The sequence below is a fragment of the Rhinatrema bivittatum genome, unplaced genomic scaffold (genome assembly GCF_901001135.1).
Source record: "Rhinatrema bivittatum unplaced genomic scaffold, aRhiBiv1.1, whole genome shotgun sequence".
NCBI lineage: Eukaryota > Metazoa > Chordata > Amphibia > Gymnophiona > Rhinatrematidae > Rhinatrema > Rhinatrema bivittatum.
In genome coordinates, this window is record NW_021820724.1 from 205,221 (window position 1) to 223,657 (window position 18,437).

General features: G+C 51.1%; 1 protein-coding gene across 1 annotated transcript in view; it reads right to left on the reverse strand.

Moving 5' to 3' along the window:
* Positions 1-791: 791 nt before the first annotated feature.
* LOC115082030 (sterol 26-hydroxylase, mitochondrial-like) overlaps positions 792-18,437 on the reverse strand; it is a gene marked incomplete at its 5' end in the record, with an annotated part of 39,057 nt that continues 21,411 nt past the window's right edge. The window contains 4 exons of the mRNA XM_029586287.1: positions 792-1,581; positions 2,374-2,574; positions 3,051-3,132; positions 7,754-7,920. Coding sequence (XP_029442147.1) covers positions 1,387-1,581; positions 2,374-2,574; positions 3,051-3,132; positions 7,754-7,920 — 645 coding nt within the window. The remainder of the gene's footprint in view (positions 1,582-2,373; positions 2,575-3,050; positions 3,133-7,753; positions 7,921-18,437) is intronic.

The window sequence follows — 18,437 nt, forward strand, 5'->3', positions numbered from 1 at the left end:
AGGTAAGCCATTTAAACGGATAACCGAAAAGTTATCCATCTAAATGGCTTCTGAATATCGACCTCATAGGTTAAAAAAAAAAGGAAGCCTGTGACAGAGGAATGAGAAGACAGCTTGGAGATAGCAGGGGTCCTTCTTGGCAGAAGAGACAGATCAATTCCAGATGTTATAATAGTTAGGCTGAGCTTGCAAGTTCCACCAAAGCTGCTCAGCACGGCGAGTTCAGTCCTGGGCTTTTAACCCCCCTCCCCAGGCGCTCTGAGGACTGAACGGCAGCAGATTCTCGCAGGTAGGGTCCTGCTTTTTCCTCACGAGCACGCAGGTGCTTGCATTCTTGCTTTTCCTTAGGGAATGCAACAGGGAAATCGGAAGGACAAGTCCCTGCATGAAATGGGAGTTCATACCAGGTCTGGATGAACCTGTCCTGAGAAGCCAGAGCCGGTTGGCAGCCCTGCTCGTGGGATGGTTGATAAAAGACCCAGGACTTCTGAACTTGGCATGTCAGGATGGCAAGGCGTTTCGGGGGAAGCTCCTTTCACCATCGGCGGGATTCCTTTGGCTGCTTTCATCCATTTGCAAGCTTTTCTACGTTACACAATCCATACCAGCGCCTGACATCTGTGGACGCCTCCTGCAGCCCTGTGCAGCGTGGCACCGTCTCACGCAGTGCATCACGGGGCTTGGACAAGCTTGGAAACTTTAAGTTGGCCTCTGTCCCGGTTCCACTGCATGGCTCTCATTTCCTTTTGTTGAACGAGGCATTAGGAAATTATCAAAATACCTGCACAATCTAGAACAAAGTAAGCGGTTTATTTAGTTATTATGCTTAGCTGTTTTCAAAACCTTCCTTCCAGGCCGCAGCCCTAGAAAAATACATTTTACCTAATTCATTTGGACAGTTAAACAAAATCATTAGGCTGTCCCTTTTTTTCTTCTGATGTTTAACTCATTGTTGATGTGATATTAGCATTTAAAGTTCTTGAGTACTCCTTCTATGCTCCACGTTATGAATCTTAAGTAAATTTCTGGAGTTGCTGTACTGTTCATCATCAGCACCTCATGCAGGTACCACACTAAAGCATGTAAAAGTGAACAGCTGAAGTGTGGGCCTTAAAGATTTTCAGACTGAAGGGAATGAGACCCAAAGCAGAAGAGGTAGAGCTATTCTAAGGCATCCAGCGAGTATAGCTGCTTTAAGAGTATCGCTTGAACACACAACAATATCATGGTGCCCTCTGCTGAGACATCAAGGAATGAAGTGGATGGGCCTTTGACCACCGAGGTACGGGAAAGTAGACTCTCCAGGTTCACCTCTAGCGCTCCTACTTCCTAGCAGTACGACAGGACGTCCGGTAGCTGGCAGTACGGGGGATCCATCACCGAAGGTCAGGCTGTGGAGCGCATGCTGCTCTGCGTCTCACTGCTCGTACGTGGAGGGGTTTGTAGGGCGGATCGCTGCCCAGTGCCTCGTCTTTCTATGAACTGGAGGTCGATGGGTTTGCTGGGTGTCAGGTTGACCCGGGCCAAGGATTTCACATCCTTCCCCCGGGGGTCCGGCCTCACTTCAAACATGCGGATTATCTGCCAAAAATGGGAAAGGGAGAGGGTGACATTAATGCGAGGGAGACATCGCCAGCGTGCGGCCAGGACGACTGCTCTGGGCCTTCAGGCCCAGGTTGGTATTTCGTTAGGAGCTTCTATAACGAGGCCTGATGTGTATTCTTGGAAAGTGTCCAGTCTAGCCCAATTATCAACCTGGGAATTTAAAAAACCTGCACCAGTGCCCTTAAATTTACAACGTGTGCTGTAGGCCGAGAGCCCTCCTGGAGCGTAGCCTCAGTCTATCCAGCTTGTTTCAAATTTCCAGGGACCTTTTTTTGGGCTGGCTGGAAATAATGCCGAGACACGAAGTAAGGAAGCTGGGGGAATAAACAGCCACACGGGCAGGCGTTAAGGCTCGTGCCCGAGGGGTGGCACTGAGGGAGCCTTCATGGAAGGGAGCAGCACTGTGAGCTTCTCATGTTAGCGTTTAAGGAATAAGCTGGGTCAGCCCACTAAGCTCGGTGTTAAATGCCATACGGGAAACCAGGCTTTCATTCCAGGGCTGGGGCTATGCTATGGAGGCAGAAGCCGTAGCCCTTGGGAGTGGAAGCCATTGCTCAGTCTAGTGGCCAGATTTGGGGGGGGTCCTGAATGCAATCTGCTGTGATGGAAAGCAAAACCAATGTGGCGGGAGAGTCCTGGGAGAGGATCCGAGGCGCCGCCGCACCACAGGGTCACCGAGCGGGCCAGGTCTCTGCACCCCCCGGGACCTCTTGAGCGTGGATTCATTGAGAAGGACTCGGGCTGGGGAGGGGGACGGCGCTCACTCACCCTGCAGAGCGCCAGGTGCATCTCCAGCTCGGCGATCCGGCGCCCCACGCAGGCGCGCACGCCGTAGCCGAAGGGGATGGAGCTGAAGGGGTGGTGCTTCATGCCCCCGTCTCGCAGCCAGCGCCCGGGGAGGAACCTGCTCGGCTGCGGGAAGTTGGCCTCGTCGCGCGAGATGGCGTAATGGCAAAGCACAAACTGGGTCTGCGGAAGAAAGAGCGGGAAGGCGGAGGTCAGAGGTAAGGTCAGACGCAGAAAGGAAACGTGTGTGGAAACGTCTTGAGGCCTAACTGCGGCGTGGAGGAGAGGAGGCCAACCCCTGAAATAACCCCACGGAGGCCACGGGTTTAAATGCCACCTTGGTCCCTGCTCACTTTGGAGGGAGACAGAGTGAGTTGCTCCTGTTATCTGAATAGCGGTGACAAGGGATCAGCTCGAGGTCCCAGGGCATCGTATCCCCGGCTTCACTGCCCCACACCGTCTCCAGGAACTGGTGCAGGCACCGACTCACCGGTGCTGTCACATATGGGGGGGGGGCATGAAGGGACACCGCCCTAGGCACCAGGCTGGGGGGGGGGGGGGGATAAGGGGGCCTGTCACGCCACCCTGTTGAGTGAGTCAGGGGATGTCGAAAGCAAAGCCTTGCTCAGGGCGCCACTGTCTCCGGCACTGCCACTCACCTTCTTTGGAAAACAATAATCCCCAATGACTATCTCCTTCTCTACAGCGACTCTGGAGTTAGCCGGGACAACAGGGTAGAGCCTGGGAAGGGACAACGAGAAGGGCCAGGGGCCCAGTGTGGCATTAAATGATGGAGCTGACACACGGGACATAGCGAGGCCCTCACTCATACAGCTGGCAAATGGATTAAGGGAAGCGCGGCATTAACTGATGGAGCTGGCACACGGGACATAGCGAGGCCCTCACTCATACAGCTGGCAAATGGATTAAGGGAAGCACCGCATTAACTGATGGAGCTGACACAAGAGACAGTGAGGCCCTCACTCACACAGCTGGCAAATGGATTAAGGGAAGCACCGCATTAACTGATGGAGCTGGCACAAGGGACATAGTGAGGCCCTCACTCATACAGCTGGCAAATGGATTAAGGGAAGCGCGGCATTAACTGATGGAGCTGGCACACGGGACATAGCGAGGCCCTCACTCATACAGCTGGCAAATGGATTAAGGGAAGCACCGCATTAACTGATGGAGCTGGCACAAGGGACATAGTGAGGCCCTCACTCATACAGCTGGCAAATGGATTAAGGGAAGCGCGGCATTAACTGATGGAGCTGGCACACGGGACATAGCGAGGCCCTCACTCATACAGCTGGCAAATGGATTAAGGGAAGCACCGCATTAACTGATGGAGCTGGCACAAGGGACATAGTGAGGCCCTCACTCATACAGCTGGCAAATGGATTAAGGGAAGCGCGGCATTAACTGATGGAGCTGACACACGGGACATAGCGAGGCCCTCACTCATACAGCTGGCAAATGGATTAAGGGAAGCGCGGCATTAACTGATGGAGCTGGCACACGGGACATAGCGAGGCCCTCACTCATACAGCTGGCAAATGGATTAAGGGAAGCGCGGCATTAACTGATGGAGCTGGCACAAGGGACATAGCGAGGCCCTCACTCATACAGCTGGCAAATGGATTAAGGGAAGCGCGGCATTAACTGATGGAGCTGGCACACGGGACATAGCGAGGCCCTCACTCATACAGCTGGCAAATGGATTAAGGGAAGCGCGGCATTAACTGATGGAGCTGGCACACGGGACATAGCGAGGCCCTCACTCATACAGCGGGCAAATGGATTAAGGGAAGCACCGCATTAACTGATGGAGCTGACACACGGGACATAGCGAGGCCCTCACTCATACAGCTGGCAAATGGATTAAGGGAAGCGCGGCATTAACTGATGGAGCTGGCACACGGGACATAGCGAGGCCCTCACTCATACAGCTGGCAAATGGATTAAGGGAAGCACCGCATTAACTGATGGAGCTGGCACAAGGGACATAGTGAGGCCCTCACTCATACAGCTGGCAAATGGATTAAGGGAAGCGTGGCATTAACTGATGGAGCTGACACACGGGACATAGCGAGGCCCTCACTCATACAGCTGGCAAATGGATTAAGGGAAGCACCGCATTAACTGATGGAGCTGGCACAAGGGACATAGTGAGGCCCTCACTCATACAGCTGGCAAATGGATTAAGGGAAGCGCGGCATTAACTGATGGAGCTGACACACGGGACATAGGGAGGCCCTCACTCATCCAGCTGGCAAATGGATTAAGGGAAGCGCGGCATTAACTGATGGAGCAGACACACGGGACATAGCGAGGCCCTCACTCATACAGCTGGCAAATGGATTAAGGGAAGCGCGGCATTAACTGATGGAGCAGACACACGGGACATAGCGAGGCCCTCACTCATACAGCTGGCAAATGGATTAAGGGAAGCACCGCATTAACTAATGGAGCTGGCACAAGGGACATAGTGAGGCCCTCACTCATACAGCTGGCAAATGGATTAAGGGAAGCGCCGCATTAACTGATGGAGCAGACACACGGGACATAGCGAGGCCCTCACTCATCCAGCTGGCAAATGGATTAAAGGAAGCGCCGCATTAACTAATGGAGCTGGCACACGGGACATAGGGAGGCCCTCACTCATACAGCTGGCAAATGGATTAAGGGAAGCACCGCATTAACTAATGGAGCTGACACAAGGGACATAGTGAGGCCCTCACTCATACAGCTGGCAAATGGATTAAGGGAAGCGCGGCATTAACTAATGGAGCTGACACAAGGGACATAGTGAGGCCCTCACTCATACAGCTGGCAAATGGATTAAGGGAAGCACCGCATTAACTAATGGAGCTGACACAAGGGACATAGTGAGGCCCTCACTCATACAGCTGGCAAATGGATTAAGGGAAGCACCGCATTAACTAATGGAGCTGACACAAGGGACAAAGTGAGGCCCTCACTCATACAGCTGGCAAATGGATTAAGGGAAGCGCGGCATTAACTAATGGAGCTGGCACACGGGACATAGGGAGGCCCTCACTCATACAGCTGGCAAATGGATTAAGGGAAGCACCGCATTAACTAATGGAGCTGACACAAGGGACATAGTGAGGCCCTCACTCATACAGCTGGCAAATGGATTAAGGGAAGCGCGGCATTAACTAATGGAGCTGACACAAGGGACATAGTGAGGCCCTCACTCATACAGCTGGCAAATGGATTAAGGGAAGCACCGCATTAACTAATGGAGCTGACACAAGGGACATAGTGAGGCCCTCACTCATACAGCTGGCAAATGGATTAAGGGAAGCACCGCATTAACTAATGGAGCTGACACAAGGGACATAGTGAGGCCCTCACTCATACAGCTGGCAAATGGATTAAGGGAAGCGTCACATTAACTGATGGAGCTGGCACAAGGGACATAGTGAGGCCCTCACTCATCCAGCTGGCAAATGGATTAAGGGAAGCGCGGCATTAACTGATGGAGCAGACACACGGGACATAGCGAGGCCCTCACTCATACAGCTGGCAAATGGATTAAGGAAGCGCCGCATTAACTGATGGAGCAGACACACGGGACATAGCGAGGCCCTCACTCATACAGCTGGCAAATGGATTAAGGGAAGCGCCGCATTAACTGATGGAGCAGACACACGGGACATAGCGAGGCCCTCACTCATACAGCTGGCAAATGGATTAAGGGAAGCGCGGCATTAACTGATGGAGCTGGCACAAGGGACATAGCGAGGCCCTCACTCATACAGCTGGCAAATGGATTAAGGGAAGCGCGGCATTAACTGATGGAGCAGACACACGGGACATAGCGAGGCCCTCACTCATACAGCTGGCAAATGGATTAAGGGAAGCGCGGCATTAACTGATGGAGCAGACACACGGGACATAGCGAGGCCCTCACTCATACAGCTGGCAAATGGATTAAGGGAAGCGCGGCATTAACTGATGGAGCAGACACACGGGACATAGCGAGGCCCTCACTCATACAGCTGGCAAATGGATTAAGGGAAGCGCGGCATTAACTGATGGAGCTGACACAAGGGACATAGCGAGGCCCTCACTCATACAGCTGGCAAATGGATTAAGGGAAGCGCGGCATTAACTGATGGAGCAGACACACGGGACATAGCGAGGCCCTCACTCATACAGCTGGCAAATGGATTAAGGGAAGCGCGGCATTAACTGATGGAGCTGGCACAAGGGACATAGTGAGGCCCTCACTCATACAGCTGGCAAATGGATTAAGGGAAGCGCCGCATTAACTGATGGAGCAGACACACGGGACATAGCGAGGCCCTCACTCATACAGCTGGCAAATGGATTAAGGGAAGCGCGGCATTAACTGATGGAGCTGGCACAAGGGACATACCGAGGCCCTCACTCATACAGCTGGCAAATGGATTAAGGGAAGCGCGGCATTAACTGATGGAGCAGACACACGGGACATAGCGAGGCCCTCACTCATACAGCTGGCAAATGGATTAAGGGAAGCGCGGCATTAACTGATGGAGCAGACACACGGGACATAGCGAGGCCCTCACTCATACAGCTGGCAAATGGATTAAGGGAAGCGCGGCATTAACTGATGGAGCAGACACAAGGGACATAGTGAGGCCCTCACTCATACAGCTGGCAAATGGATTAAGGGAAGCGCGGCATTAACTGATGGAGCTGGCGCAGGACACAGGCAACGTGGCAGTCACTGGGGGAGAAGGGACACAGGCAGCACAACAGTCACCGGTGGAGCAGACACACGGGGCACAGACAGCGTGGCATTCACCGGTGGAGGAGACACACGGGACACGGGCAGCATGACATTCACTGGTGGAGCAGGGACACAGGCAGCGTAGCAGTCACCGGTGGAGCAGACACATGGGACACAGCATGGCATTCACCAGTGGAGCAGACACATGAGACATGGGCAGCGTGGCAGTCACTGGTGGAGCAGGCACATGGGTCATGGGCAGCGTGGCAGTCACTGGTGGAGCAGGCACATAGGACACGGGGAGCGTGGCAGTCACACGGGTCACGGGCAGCATGGCAGTCACTGGTGGAGCAGGCACATAGGACATGGGGAGCGTGGCAGTCACCGGTGGAGCAGACACACGGGACACAGTGTGGCAGTCACTGGTGGAGCAGGCACATAGGACATGGGGAGCATGGCAGTCACCGGTGGAGCAGGCACACGAGACACAGGCAGCACGGCAGACACTGGTGGAACATTAATGACTATCCCCCACTCCTCAGTGCTGTTCCCCCTCCTCTCAATGCTGTATCACAGGGCCCCATCGATGTGTTCCTTCTCCCCCCAGTGTTGTACCGTAGGGTTTCCTTAATGATGGCCTTGAGCAGCGGCATTCTGGCGATCTCCTCCGTGGTGGGCATCTGGTCACCGGGCACGACGCCCATCACCTCTTGGTATAGAGAGTCCTGGATCTCCGGCTCCTTTGCCAGGTGATGCAGGGTCCAGGTCAACGTGTTGGAAGTCTGAGAGGCAGAACGGAGTCAAAATGAGTAAGTGAGCTTCCTCCCTCCTCACTAAGGTCAGAGCCTGGCAAAATTTTGCCGAAATCATTCTCAGCTTGCGGCATCCTCACTCTGTCTTAATGTCCGGGCCAGAGGGGTTTTTGTCTGTCCATTTCTGTCCAGCAATTTCTTCCAGCTCAGTCACAACCAGGACCCTTCAGTCCCAACTACCCGGGCGTCCTCCCCTCCCCTCCCCAGTCAGTGCACTGACAATTCTTGTCCAGGGGCCACGCGCCAGAGCTCCTTCCACAGCCCCTGCAGTCGCGGCACCTAAATCTGGCCAGCGGGCGTCACACCCTGGAGCGAGGACCATGACTCCCTCTCCCCCCCTGTACTGCCGCGAGTTACCGGATCAGCCCCAGCCAGTGGAGGACGCGGGCATCGCCCAGTGCACGAGCTCCCAAAACTGCGCGAGTTCTGGAAGGCGGTGCAGAGAGGTGAGGGCCCCCCCCTGCCTAAAAGCGACAAAACTCTGACACTTCCAGAGAGGCAGAGCCACTAAGTGACCCTGGTTTGCGACTTGTGCTCCGGAGCAGAGAGGTACTGGCAGGTACCAGAAGGCACTGGGTCAGAGGACTGGCCCGGCGTCTCCCTGCAGCGGCTTCTCGGGGAGACATCTGTCAGGGATAATTGGGCTGCCGGAGGGTGCAGCTGACTGACTGCTACAAGCAGGGGCGGCTGAGACAATCTGCTGCCTGAGGCGAGAGTGCCCGGCCTCCCCCATCCCAAAGCACAGCACAGGACAGGTTCCCGCTTGGAGTCTGGGAAGGGGGAGAACGCAGAGCTGAGGGGTCCCAGAGAAGTGGCAGACTGAGTTTCAGGGGTAAAATTCCTGCCAGACCTGCCCCCCCGGAGATGGAGGAGTGGTGGGGGGTCCGTGTGCGGTGCACTCCCTCAGGCCAGTGCGAGGGGCATTAGGAGAACCTTACAGCCTGGAGCCAGTTCCCCCCTCTCCACACACGATTAAATGTTATGCATTTATTTTACAATTTCATATTAACCACTTCCCTGACCCAGTAAGGGGGATTTTACATGGGAAAGGACATGCAAAGTACAGTCTTCTGAGATAAAACCAGCACTCACACCGTGTACTGCTGTGCGGCCAGCCAGACAGCCCTGCAGAAGTGACACCTGGCACCCGTGCAGTATTGCAAAGCACGTCGGGCGAGGGCTTGGCCCTCAGAAAGCCATGCGTAAACCAAACTGCAATTACAATAGCCAGAACCGAGTTTTTGGGTGGCCCAAGGTTAACCTGTGTGGGCTGTAGGCGTGCAGGTCTGAGTCCTGATAAACAATGCCTCAGCGGGCACCCTGCCATGGCTTTCTAAATAGTCTACAACAGCCATCATGCAAAGTTTACCTCCGTTATTTCAAGCACTTACCAGCATTTACAATTCATCTGTTTTCATTTATTTTATATTTATTGCAGTTTATAAATAGACAGGAATATCGTACAAAAAGCAAAGAAAACAAGTATCAGATCCAATCAACCATGTCCTCAAACAAATATCAATGCATTTTTTCATGAATCCTCTTTCTAGAAAGGCAGAGATCACTGTAACTACAATAAAATAGCAATAATCATAAGAGCCGGGTGCAGACCACATAGCAACCCAACATGAAAAAAAAAAAAAGAGTATAATTCTGGTATCACCCCAGCAAAAAAAACATGCTCCACTGCTAACATTTTGTGAAGTAACACAAACCCCTGCAAAATAATAAACCCACCCAGCACCTGGCCCTACCATATCACAGCACTGACTCTCAGGACTCAAGTAACAGCAACCTTATGAAAAAGCAGCAATGCAAATAGTACACCAGGCCCTAGAACATTAATACACCTCCTACTGGGATAAGAGAACAAGCCAGACTGCTACAAATCCCTACAGAGAAACTACACACGAGCAGCAATACTGCACCTCAGTCACACACAGACCGACGCTTACATAACACAGAAATTAGGGACTGCAAATTAGAAACAGAACCATGCAAACAAATCCAAAATAACCTGGGAAACCAGACTCTGAAAGAGCAAAATAATAAGAAAGGCACAATCCCAAAGATGGCAGATTCCAATTGCTAAAAGCGCAAAATAATTTTTTTTTTTACCTTTGTTGTCTAATCTTTGTATTTTACTGATTGGTTGGTCCCGGTCTCTTTTCTCCACTTTCCCCATGTCAGACTTTTCCTAATTCTTTCTCCCGGGTTACTCTTCTCTTTCTGTTTCTTCTCTCTCCTCTTCTCCTCTTCCCTTCCTCCCTCACACACAGACCACACATACTCATGCTTTCTCTCACAGACTTCCTCACACACACAACCTCTCACTCTCACATGCTTTCACATACACACAAGCTCTCACTGTCTCACCCAGCCCCCCAGGCTCCCATTCTTACACACACACTGAGGCTCCCATTTTCAGACACACCCTCACCCCCAGGCTCCCACTTTCTCACACACAAACGCCACACATACACTCCTGCTTTCTCTCTCTGACTTCCTCACACACACAACCTCTCACTCTCACATGCTTTCACATACACACAAGCTCTCACTGTCTCACCCAGCCCCCCAGGCTCCCATTCTTACACACACACTGAGGCTCCCATTTTCAGACACACCCTCACCCCCAGGCTCCCACTTTCTCACACACAAACGCCACACATACACTCCTGCTTTCTCTCTCTGACTCCCTCGCGCACACAAGCTCTGACTCCCACACCCAAGTTCCCATCCTCATGCACACACCCAGGCTCCCGCTTTTTCACACACACACACTTACCCCTCCAGGCTCCCACCCTCACACACATGCACAAGCTCCCATTCTCACACACACACACACACACTCATAGGCCTCTTCTTTGGCCACCACCAAACCCCTTCTGCTGCTGCCATGGGGATGGGATCCTGTGAGGGCCTTTCTGCTCCGGTCCTCTTCTTCACTACCACAGGGCTAGGATCCTACAATAAACTTGCTGCTCGGACCCTCTTCTTGGCCACCATGGGGAGGGGACCCCTGTGAAGGCCTTGCTCCAGCAGGCCTCTTCCGGCAGCCCCGATTGGGTGGGCCACGGAGCCACGGGGCCTCCTTCTAGCTGGTGGGGAGTGGGAACCCTGCCATTGTCATTCTTCCACGCCAGCCCGGGTCTTCCTGCCGGCGGGGTTTAGGAACTTCGCTGGCCTTAGAAATTAAAAGTCACAAGGAAGCGGCCGCTGCAGGGGTTTTTGGTGGGGGCTGGGGCAGCAATTGCTGCCGCTCCCAAAACTTTGCTGCCTGAGGTGGCCGCCTCACCCCGCCTCGTTACACAACCGCCCCCGACTACGAGGCTGCAAGTTTCTGTGGCAATGGGTGGGCGATTTGTAGCCACCTTTGCGTAAAGCTTCCTGTGGCTGCCCCTCAGTCCCGTGGCTTTTCTGTCTTCTCTGCTTTCTTGGCCTCACCCTGCGCCGCACGATCTCTCCTGAGAAGCGACGGACGAGAACAGAGCGGAACCAAATACAAGAATAACAGCAGCAGGAGGAGAAGGCCTGAAGGCGGAGAGTGGGACACAGGAGAGCTCGGAGAAAGGCTTCCTCGCCCGGTTTCTCTGGCCGCGTGCAGCTGGCGACGAAATTCGGACTGGAAGTGGACAGGGGCGTCACGCCAGCAACTTCATGAGGAAGGCTGGAAAAGGAGGAGAAGCAGAGGTGGTAAGAAGACGTCTCCCACAGAGCTCCCAAGAGCCCAGAGCGGAGGCCTGAGGCAGCTCTGCTCTTGCGGATGGAAGACCCCCCCCCCCCCCTGACGTCTGGGTCTTGATTCGTGCATGTGAAACATCGGGGTTGCTTCGTTTCCACACCCGTGCCACGCTCCAAGTGCCTGTCCCCCCCTGAGCTCCGCGCCTCCCCAGCACCGGCGATAATCTGCAGCCATCTCCGTTCTGAGCTCGGCAGGATTTTTACACCTAATCGTTCAGCTTCCCAAACCCGTGCATGAGGCGAGTTACAAGTCAGGTGGAGCAGGGACTTCCCTGGCTCAGCTGAGGCCCTGGAGGCTGAAGTGACTTGGTGGATAGAAGCCATTATCAGATTCTCCCACCCACCCACGCACTCAGCAGCATCCCCATCCCCTCTCTAGCATGCCCCTCTGTCTCTCCTCCCACCCCAGCGAGAATCTCCCTCCCTTCCCCTCACACACACCGTGACAGCTTTCATCCTTACCGGTGGTGGCTCCCGGGCTTCTCCTCTGTCCCTCGGCTGCCTCGCCATGCAGCACTGCACTGCTGCTTTTATCCGGGGGCAGGGAGCCTGCTGGGAAGGGCTTCAGGTGCACAGGGCCTGCCGGAAATGCATTCACGGCACCAGACAAGCAGGCACGTTGGCCCCTTGGGGGGGTGAGGAGGCGGCACTGCAAGGCACCGTTGCCTGTGAGCTGCACACGTAACGGCCGCACACCCCCCGCGCAGGGATCGGATCGGGCAGGGATAAACCAAACCCCTGCCCAATCCGATCAGTGGCATCACACCTCCCTACCCCTCCTCCCTTACCCCAACGTTATCCGCTGCTGCTGCGGGGCGAGTCTCGCAGCTCTTACCACGAGAGATCAGTCCCACGGCAGCAGGACGTTCGGTTTAAATGCGACTCCTGCTGCTGCCCATCCCCAGAACTTGGCAGGCCACCGTGGAGTCTCTCCTGTGGCAGCTGAAGAGACAGAGAGAGAGAGAGAGAGAAGGTGCACAGACCGCCAGCAGACCCCATCTCGCTGGCAGCTGAAGTCAAGGTCATGATGAGGACTATCCAATGTAACTGCTGTGGAGCCTGTATTCTGAGGGAAAGCATCTGGACACTTAGAGCTTGCCCAATTTGTGCACAACTCTCTTCCTTGAAAAAGGAGCTGTCTGAGATTAAAGATCAATTAGCTTCAATTAAAAGTAATACACCCACATTGCATTACTCAGAAAATAATTCCCCAATACCACAGAAAAACCAAGAGTCAAGAAAAGGAGATTCATTAGGCTCAGGTAGGACCCACAGTCACCCATTCTTGACAGATGGGCAGCCAACAGGTACACCCCCCCACTCAAACAGGTCATTAAGTTCTTTAAAATCCAGGAATACAGTGGGCTCTGGTAGAATTAGACCTGTCATGAGGAGACACACAATGTACCAAATGCAAAAAGAACAACAAGCCATCTCTATATTAAAAACTGAAGAAGTTCTTCAGAAAAACATTGAAGTGTTACCAGAAATGAGAGAAAAAACACAATGCATGCAGTATTTCATGATCCATAACCAAAAGAAAAATCTAATTCAGATGAATAACTCTGTCAACAGTGGCACAACTAAAAAAAGAGAGAGTGAAGTGAATAGCAAATCTCAACTAATATCTTATAAGGAGTCCAGGAAAAGCAATAACCTTAAAGAGAGTACCTGGAAGGCTATGACCACAAATGCTCATAGTTTGGGAAATAAATCCCAGATCTGCAGGCCCTAATGGCTGAGGCACAATTGGACATTGTTGCTATCACAGAGACATGGTTCACAGAATCTCATGATTGGGATACAACAATACCAGGCTATAACTTGTTAAGGAAGGACAGAGAGGATAGAAAAGGGGGAGGTGTGGCTCTTTATGTCAGAAACAACATCCAAGCATCTGAGCTACAAGGAAGTTGGGGTAAGGAAGAAGCTCTATGGCTCGACCTAAAAAAAGATGACGGAGCATCCATTTATATTGGAGTGGTTTACAGGCCTCCAAACCAAAAGGAAGAGCTGGACAGAGACCTGGTTGAAGACATCCATAAGATAGGTAAGAAGGGAGAAGAGGGTGATCGTGGGTGACTTTAATATGCCAGATGTAGACTGGAAAATCCCATCTGCAGAAACTAAAAATAGTAGAGCGATAGTGGATGCCATGCAAGTATCTTTGTTCAAACAAATGGTGTTGGAACCCACCAGAGAAGGAGCTATACTCGACTTAGTGCTCACTAATGCAGATAATGTCTCAGATGTCCAGGTGGGTGCCCACCTCAGCAGCAGTGATCATCAAACGGTATGGTTTAATATCACTAAAAGAATAGGGAAAAGAACCACAAAGACCCGAGTTTTACAGTTCAAAAACACAGACTTTGAGGAAATGGGGAAGTACCTGGAGGAAGAACTTAAAGGATGGGAGAACGAGAGAGATGTGGATCAGCAGTGGACCAATCTAAAAGGAGCAATCACCAAGGCAACTGCTCTATACGTTAGAAATGTAAAGAAAAGCAAAAGAAAATTGAAACCTATCTGGTTCTCAAAGGAGGTGGCTGACAAAATTAAAGCTAAAAGAACAGCATTCAAGAAATATAAAGGATCCCAAAGGGAGGAGCACAAAGAAGAATATTTGTATCAACTGAGGGAGACAAAGAAATTAATCAAGTTGGCAAAAAGTCAAGCGGAAGAGAGGATTGCCAAGGAGATAAAAAATGGAGACAAAACATTTTTCAGATACATCAGCGAAAAGAGAAAGATCCAAAGTGGTATAGTGAAATTGAAAGGTGGTAATGATCAATGTGTGGAGGGAGACGAAGAAATGGCAGATATATTAAACGAATACTTCAGCTCTGTGTTCACTAAAGAAGACCCTGGAGAAGGACCATCTCTACACAACAAAAAACTGGTGGGAAGTGGAATAGATGAAAATCCTTTTACAGTAGAAAATGTGTGGGAAGAGCTAAAGAACCTGAAAGTGGACAAAGCCATGGGGCCTGATGGGATTCATCCAAGGATATTGAGGGAGCTCAGAGATGTTCTGGCGGCTCCGCTGTGTGACCTGTTCAATAGATCCCTAGAAACGGGAGTGGTGCCGAGTGATTGGAGAAGAGCGGTGGTGGTCCCGCTTCACAAGAGTGGGAACAGGGAGGAGGCTGGCAACTACAGACCGGTCAGCCTCACTTCGGTGGTGGGAAAAGTAATGGAGTCACTGCTGAAAGAGAGAATAGTGAACTATCTACAGTCCGGAGAATTGATGGACCAGAGGCAACATGGATTCACCAGGGGAAGATCCTGTCAGACAAATCTGATTGACTTTTTTGACTGGGTAACCAAGGAATTGGATCGAGGAAGAGCGCTCGATATCATATACTTGGATTTCAGCAAAGCTTTTGACACGGTTCCGCACAGGAGACTGGTGAATAAAACGAGAAGCTTGGGAGTGAGTGCCGAGGTGGTGACCTGGATTGCAAATTGGTTGACGGACAGAAGACAATGTGTGATGGTAAATGGAACCTTCTCTGAAGAGAGAGCGGTTTTAAGCGGTGTACCGCAAGGATCGGTGTTGGGACCGGTCCTGTTCAATATCTTTGTGAGCGACATTGCGGACGGGGATAGAAGGCAAGGTTTGTCTTTTCGCGGATGACACTAAGATCTGCAACAGAGTGGACACGCCGGAGGAGTGGAGAGAATGAGACGGGATCTAAGGAAACTGGAAGAGTGGTCGAAGATATGGCAGCTGAGATTCAATGCCAAGAAGTGCAAAGTCATGCATATGGGGAGTGGAAACCCGAATGAACTGTATTCGATGGGGGGGGAAAGGCTGATGTGCACGGAGCAGGAGAGGGACCTTGGGGTGATAGTGTCTAATGATATGAAGTCTGCGAAACAATGCGACAAGGCTATAGCAAAAGCCAGAAGAATGCTGGGCTGCATAGAGAGAGGAATATCGAGTAAGAAAAGGGAAGTGATTATTCCCTTGTACAGGTCCTTGGTGAGGCCTCACCTGGAGTACTGTGTTCAGTTCTGGAGACCGTATCTACAAAAAGACAAAGACAAGATGGAAGCGGTACAGAGAAGGGCGACCAGGAAGGTGGAGGATCTTCATCGGATGACGTACGAGGAGAGATTGAAGAATCTAATATGTACACCCTGGAGGAAAGGAGGAGCAGAGGCGATATGATACAGACTTTCAGATACTTGAAAGGTTTTAATGATCCAAAGACAACGACAAACCTTTTCCGTAGGAAAAAAAATCAGCAGAACCAGGGGTCACGATTTGAAGCTCCAGGGAGGAAGATTCAGAACCAATGTTAGGAAGTATTTCTTCACGGAGAGGGTGGTGGATGCCTGGAATGCCCTTCCGGAGGATGTGGTGAAGACCAGAACTGTGAAGGACTTCAAAGGGGCGTGGGATAAACACTGTGGATCCATAAAGTCAAGAGGCCGCCAATGAAGAGTGGGTGACTCACCAGAATGATGGCTACTGCCTGGAGACAATACCCTTATTCAATAAACGTACACATGCTTACTGTGACTCCAACATCGTTCTAGCTTCAACAGCAAGAGGAAATGTGGAATAAAGGATCTGCACTCACAAAGGGGGGAGTAGCTGGCTTGTTACGGCGGTTACTACCCCAAACCAAATAAGCCTGTTACTTCTATTTCTATGCATATACAGCATAGTTCTCTGCTTCAACGGCAGGGGAGAAGAAAAAACTGATACTTCACGCATATCCAGCATAGCTCCCTGCTTCAACGGCAGGGGAGAAGATAAACAACCAATAAGGGCTGTATAACATAGTCTGAGTAAAACAAATAAGCATGGCTGTAGCTTGCTTATTGCGGCGGTTACTACCCCTACTACCCCTAACTTATCAGCTAGATATTCACTTGGATGCAGCTCCATCACTGCTTTCTACATTAATGGTGGGGGTGGAAAGGAAATAGAACCAAGAGCTAAGAGAAACAGATAAGTATGAGAGAAAAAAGTGTGTGAAGCTTGCTGGGCAGACTGGATGGGCCATTTGGTCTTCTTCTGCCGTCATTTCTATGTTTCTATGTTTATTTATTTATTATTTATTTATTTTTAATTTTTATATACCGGAATTCCTGTATGCAATACAAATCAATCCGGTTTACAAGTAACGAAAGGTTGCCCTGGTCTGGGAGGTTAGACTGGGGTTTTTTACATAGAACATTGAACAATAACAATCAACCATTGAACATAATTACAAGGAACAGTGAAAGTAACAATAGTATTTAACAAATAAATAATATTATTATAAAATTAACATTATTCGTGTTTTGAGCTGAGTGTGTGTGTTCGCATTTTAAAAGGAACTTTAGTTGCGTATATAGTCTGCAAGTAATCGGTTAAATAATATAATAAGAAAAGGATGACTGTTAAATAGATATTGCGAATAACCAAGTCCGTGTATGAAATTAAGTGTCAATGTGTTAGTGACACCTTGCAAAGGTTGGATCTGAAAGACAGGAGGAGGTGCCTAGTTACACTCTGGGAATTGGAACGCTTGCCTGAAGAGCCAGGTTTTTAACCTTTTTTTGAACTCTGGTAGATTGGGTTCGAGTCTTATGTCTGGTGGGAGCGCATTCCATTGATGTGGTCCCGCAGTGGATAGTGCTCTTTTTCTTAGCGTTGAATTGGCGGGAGCTGCGGCTAATGTGCCTTTGTAGGCGCTTCTGATGGGTCTGGCCGATGAGTGTAGGCGAAGTTGAGTTTGTAGAGATATAGGTGCGACGTTATGAATTGCTTTATGGATGATGGTTAAGGTTTTATATATGATTCTCTGTTTGATGGGTAGCCAGTGGAGGTTGCTCAAGATGTTTCTATGTTTCTATGGGGTCATGGGGGTGTGTCTGTGTGAGAGTGAGTGCGTATATGCATAAGTACCTGGGTGTGAGAGCCAAGCTCTTGTGTGTGTGTGAGAGTGAGTGTGTGTGTGCGTGTATGTTTGAGTACCTGGATGTGAGAGCTAAGCTCTGTGTGTGTGTGTGTGTGTGAGAGTGAGTGTGTGTGTGTGTGTGTGTGTGTATGCATAAGTACCTGGGAGTGAGAGCCAAGCTCTGTGTGTGTGTTTGTGGGGTGGGGTGGATGACAACCTGGGTGGGTGACATGCAGTGGATGTGTGTGTGTGTGAGAATGAGCACATATGCATGTGACAGTATGAGGGTGAATATGCAAGTGTGTTAGTGTATGTGAGAAAGGTTGTGTGCATGCTGTGCCAATGCTCTCTCTAAGGACTGGGTTGCTGTGAGCATAAAACGGATAGGCTCTTTGCATCAAAGAAAGTAGTGCTCACAGGATAATGAAACCAAATATTTTTGCTCACAAGCAAAATCTTTTGCACACAGCAACCCAATCCTGAGAGGGAACGTGTGGCATTTGGAGTTCCACGGGGCAGTTCTGTGACCACTGCACTTACCGCCAGCCCAAACCCGGTGGCACCCTCCGACGTCGGGATAGACCCCCAAATGGATGCACAGCAGCCTGCCAAGCTCAACCTGCCTTCAACTCCGCTACTTCCTCCAGGACCTCCTGCTCCTCTTAAAGGGCCCATGGCAGGAAAATGCTAGCGGTGCCTGATGATGACATCATCAACAAAGGCCCATAAAAGGCCAGCTCAGCAGCACCTCCTTGCCTCAGCAATAGGTCAATTCCTGTTTAGTACAGCAAGTTGCTTCAGTGTACTTGGTCTTCATTCCTGGTCCTTGTCTTTGCCTTGTGGTCA